Source organism: Perkinsus marinus, assembly GCF_000006405.1.
Source record: "Perkinsus marinus ATCC 50983 genomic scaffold scf_1104296929318, whole genome shotgun sequence".
NCBI classification, from domain to species: domain Eukaryota; phylum Perkinsozoa; order Perkinsida; family Perkinsidae; genus Perkinsus; species Perkinsus marinus.
Window position 1 is genome coordinate 233,359 of NW_003216498.1, and position 4,179 is coordinate 237,537.

The 4,179-nt window shown below is 48.7% G+C and overlaps 3 protein-coding genes and 1 non-coding gene across 4 annotated transcripts; 2 read left to right on the plus strand and 2 right to left on the minus strand.

Moving 5' to 3' along the window:
• Positions 1-236: 236 nt before the first annotated feature.
• Positions 237-1,284, plus strand: Pmar_PMAR012398 (conserved hypothetical protein; the record flags this gene model as incomplete). The annotated part of the gene is made up of 5 exons (XM_002787578.1): positions 237-278; positions 327-395; positions 595-733; positions 775-919; positions 1,020-1,284. The coding sequence occupies 5 exons, from the start codon at positions 237-239 to the stop codon at positions 1,282-1,284; spliced, it is 660 nt and encodes a 219-aa protein (XP_002787624.1).
• Positions 453-526, minus strand: Pmar_PMAR012399. Its single transcript has one exon. It is a non-coding gene; the product is annotated as a tRNA-Val (tRNA).
• Positions 1,285-1,979: 695 nt separating the features above from the next.
• Pmar_PMAR012400 (hypothetical protein) lies at positions 1,980-2,244 on the plus strand (the record flags this gene model as incomplete). Its single annotated transcript, XM_002787579.1, has 2 exons — positions 1,980-2,048; positions 2,092-2,244. 2 exons carry the CDS (start codon positions 1,980-1,982, stop codon positions 2,242-2,244), a joined length of 222 nt encoding a protein of 73 aa, XP_002787625.1.
• A 1,096-nt stretch (positions 2,245-3,340) lies between these two features.
• Positions 3,341-3,635, minus strand: Pmar_PMAR012401 (conserved hypothetical protein; the record flags this gene model as incomplete). The annotated part of the gene is made up of 2 exons (XM_002787580.1): positions 3,341-3,508; positions 3,558-3,635. Coding segments are annotated over 2 exons (246 nt in total), but the record flags the coding sequence as incomplete, so codon positions are not given.
• Between the last annotated feature and the right edge of the window lie 544 nt (positions 3,636-4,179).

Here is a 4,179-nt window from a genome sequence, read left to right on the forward strand (position 1 = left end):
AGTGTGGCTTGCCCGTCTTACCCGACTAGTAGTGTGGTTTCTGATAGTTACGGTCGACCCCTCTGCCGTCGCTGAGTGGCTCGCAGCTCCTATCTATAATCGGTCCTCTATCGGCGTGTTCGGCCCTGAGTGTTGCTCTAGTAGGTTATCATCACTAGCCCATCGAGCCCAGACTGTTCAGGCCTGTTGGTCAGGGTAATCTATCCATCAAGTACATCTACCCCTCCTTTGCTCAAATGCTCGCCACCTCTTCACCTCTTGCAGTCATGGTTCTCCAAGTTGGTGCCTCCGCGGCTCTCCGGATGCCAATGTTGTTTTACGTTTAGGTCCTCTTCACTCGTACTCGATTCAATTTCCCGACGTACGTGTCCATAACAATAGTCACTATTGGGCTGGTAAGTCCATCCAATGGTACGAGTTACGTAACACAACGATCATTTATTTTCGATAAATACTGGAACCGAGAATCGAACTCGGGACCTACTGCGTGTTAGGCAGTCGTCATAACCAACTAGACCATTCCAGCGTTGTTTTATAATTAACCTCAAGGAAGTGCATGCGCCGCACTCGATATATGTCAATCCAATCTCTTAGATATTGTGTTCCTTGCGAGAAATGAACTTCCACATTCTGGGCGTCGTCTTCAGCATCGCCTCCACGCTACTTCGCGGGGGCAAAACTATTCTCCAGAAGAGGCTGCTCTCTTCTGAAGATCAGGCCACAGGGAAAGAAGGTAGATTAAGCATAAGCTCATCAAGGTCATCAGCCTCCTAGGTTCACAAGTGGTACCCACGATCAGCTCCGTTGCCCTGTTGAATCTCATGGCGCCACAGGTGAGCCTCTCTGGTGCTCTTGCGAGATGCTATCCTTCCTCTAAGTGCCTCGCCATCCTATTCGTGGCCTCCTGTTCAATGGAAGGGTTGGAGCCCTGGGATAGGCTGCTATTCAGTGAAAGCAGTGAAGTCACATTGTAGTCACCTCGCTCGGCTGCCCCTCGCAAGTGTTGATGGCTGCTGCAGGCACTTGTGGATTCTATTCAACTGCCTTAACGCTTGTCTCCTCAACCTCTCTAACTTCATCACTGCTTCTTTCGTATCTCCCCTCACCCTTCAGCTGCTCGGCAACGTCAAGACCGTCCTTGGTATCTTCATCTCGGCGCTGATATTCGGTAACGCAGTGACACCCGCACAGGCCGCGGGCTGTGGCGCGGCTGTTGGTGGGGTCTACGTCTACCAGAGGTGGAAGGGCTCCCGATGGTTGATAATCACGTTGTTGCACCTGTAGGTTTGGCAGATCTTATGAGAGAACTTCTAATCACTCGGTGACGAAGACGACTTCGGCTGACTCTATGGAGACTTCTACCCCGCATATCACGACGGACGGTCTTCGACCTGTCTAGACATTCACTGCATGCCCCCGAACATAGTCTGTGATATTTTCATTCAACTGCTGATTCGTTTCGTTCTATCCCCATGTTGATAGCAATAGGTCTTTTCAACATCAGCATATGAGTACCAGTCCGAATCAGTCAGGCGGCGGAGTTGCTTTTCCCTCCCAGTACGACGCGAGTGGCCTTTCCTCTTGGGACAAGATAGAGTCGGTAAGTCAGAGGTTGCTACCTCTTCACTACTTTCTATGATCGTTATTAATAATGATGAAAGTATTTTCCGCTCTCACTACGATCAGGAACTGCGAGGCGCCCCTATCACCCTCCGATGCAAGATGCCTTCTGGTGACATCACCGAGATACAAGTACCCTACGAAACTCGTCACTCTACATTTTTTCAATCACTTTCGGCAAATGAAAGAATCAATTGAAAACTGACATTTGATTTTTAAGAGGGGAAGGAGTTTTCCATGGAATGAATGTTCAAATTCGAAATTGCTGAATTCGAGATTGGAAAATAATTCAAAGCTGAGCCTATATGAGCGGTCATCTCGGCCTGGGCGCCTTCACATCGGTAGACTCTCAGGTGTCGATGGGTCAAGATGTTGCGCATGCTAAGGCCCTCTTGTCTAAGCTCATGGATATCCCCTACTCCGACCTAGTGAGTGCGGGATTAGGTTGCATCAGAGCTCCCGTGGTGCCAGAGCTTGTTCTGCGAGGGGAAGCTTATGTTTGACCCGCTCTCCTTCAACGACTTCCCGCAGTTGGGCTCTTCGACAGTGATGGACATCGATGTTAAAGTGAGAACTCCTACGATGTCTCAGTTGCTTGGATTCTTTCAGATCACGACGAAATAGACAGCGAGTGAACAGGCGGCGGAGATAATCTCTCATGTGATGTCGATTTTGCGTCTCTTCTATATAGTTTCTTGAGTTCGCAGTTGACATTTTCTAGAGGGAAGTTCCCTAGTGCGGGAGTTCCGACTTTCCGAAGACACTTCCGAAGACAGATACTTATTCGATGCACTTCAAACTGCTATTCGTGAACGCACTGAGAGAATACTGCGTTATTCAAACACGGACAGTTCGCATGAGGGGGGCGTAGGAGGAATCTTGTACCGTCTTGAAGCGTATCGCTGTAGCGTACAAACCAATTTTGTGATGGTATTCTCACAACCATGTGTTTGTCACTAATCCATCCGCGTATATATGCATGGTGATTTTATCGCCACCATTCGGCGGTCGTCGTATTACATCTATTGGAACGAACAACCTGTGATTGCCTGTTCGCCCCGTCGCTGTCCCCTTCACACAACAATAGTCAGAAGCACTCAATAGGGAACATTTCCATGAGAACTCGTTTATCAGGACGACATCGATACACATTGAGTTGGGAGAGACAGGGACAACAGACGCTGCTTAGTAGCCACGGCCCCCCCTAATGGTCGTTAGCAACACCGGGCTTGGCGAATTCCGTCTCTCGGAAACCGCAGGGTGTGTTGAAGGACATCACTATGGGAACTTGTTCTCGAGGAAATCGGTAAGCATTTTGAGAGCTTGTCGTGGAACGTCCATCGCGACACTATGACCAGCACCATAGACCTGAACACACGAAGCTGAGTTTAGTAATGTTTTGGGTAGCCAAACCCACTGGTAACACCAGTGGTTAGTCTAGAAGTCGCACCTATGTGTGTGCGTGCAGTAGTTGTCTACGCTATAAGAGAATTGATCACTATTGCCACGCGAAGATATGCTGTACGCACACGCAACACTCGTCTTAAGGCAATCACAACTGTGATATGCTCCTATATCACGGCAAGTCTCGTCACCGACAAAACTTTCAGGAGTGAAATTGTGGAGGGCCCGGTGACCTACCTTGACGAAACTCAGCTGCCCACCAGTGATAGGCAAGGAGTAACTCTTGAGGCTTCCAATAGCTGTTCCATTCAGCAACTAAGGACGATGTTCGCTGGAGGTGCAATTCGGCGCCGATCCTTACGGAATACTCAACGGGTTGGGCCCGACTGAATCCGCCTCTCCCTCCCCATCGGAGTGCTTCCATCCACGCTAGACTTCCTACCCAATTGCACACTAGATCTCGGTCTCCAGCGTACACAAGTATCTGACATCATCGAAGCATCACAGACTTGTTCTAAGAATGTTCAACGAACCCGTAGCCCTTTGTCGAGTAGTTCGGGCAAGTACTGATGATAGTTGCATGCCATGTCCGGCGCCAACTTTGCGTATACCTATCGTAACACCGCCGTTCGTAGGAGCGGTTCGAATGTGCGAATTTTCCTGATCTCTCTAGCTGAGGAATGCATCCCATATATCGCCACTTTCAAAGAGAATAATTTGATCGATAAACAGAAAACACAATGTGCTTAGAGTAAGGGATCACTTCTTCCGCGGAGAATACCTTGCGATTAAACACTGACCAGACGGAGTTTTGATCGAAAAACCTCTGTGTGTTCTCGCTGTTGAAGTAGGCCGTGACCTAAGAAAGCCCTCAACAGAGTCAGTTGGGAAAGATCGGGCAAAAGACTTTGATGTATGCCTCTTGAAATCGAGTATATACTTACTTTCAGTATGGTGGGGTCCATGTCTAGTTCGACACACCCTTGATCGAGTGGTAACTACAAAGGGCCTTCGCATTAACAAGCTGTTTCACCCAGCCGCCATACCAGCTCTTTCTGTACGTGTACGGGGAGATAAATTCTCTCACGGATCACTTTCGCTTCGATGCAAGTTCGATATACTTCTTCAGATTTTCTCATCTACACTTGTCATCTG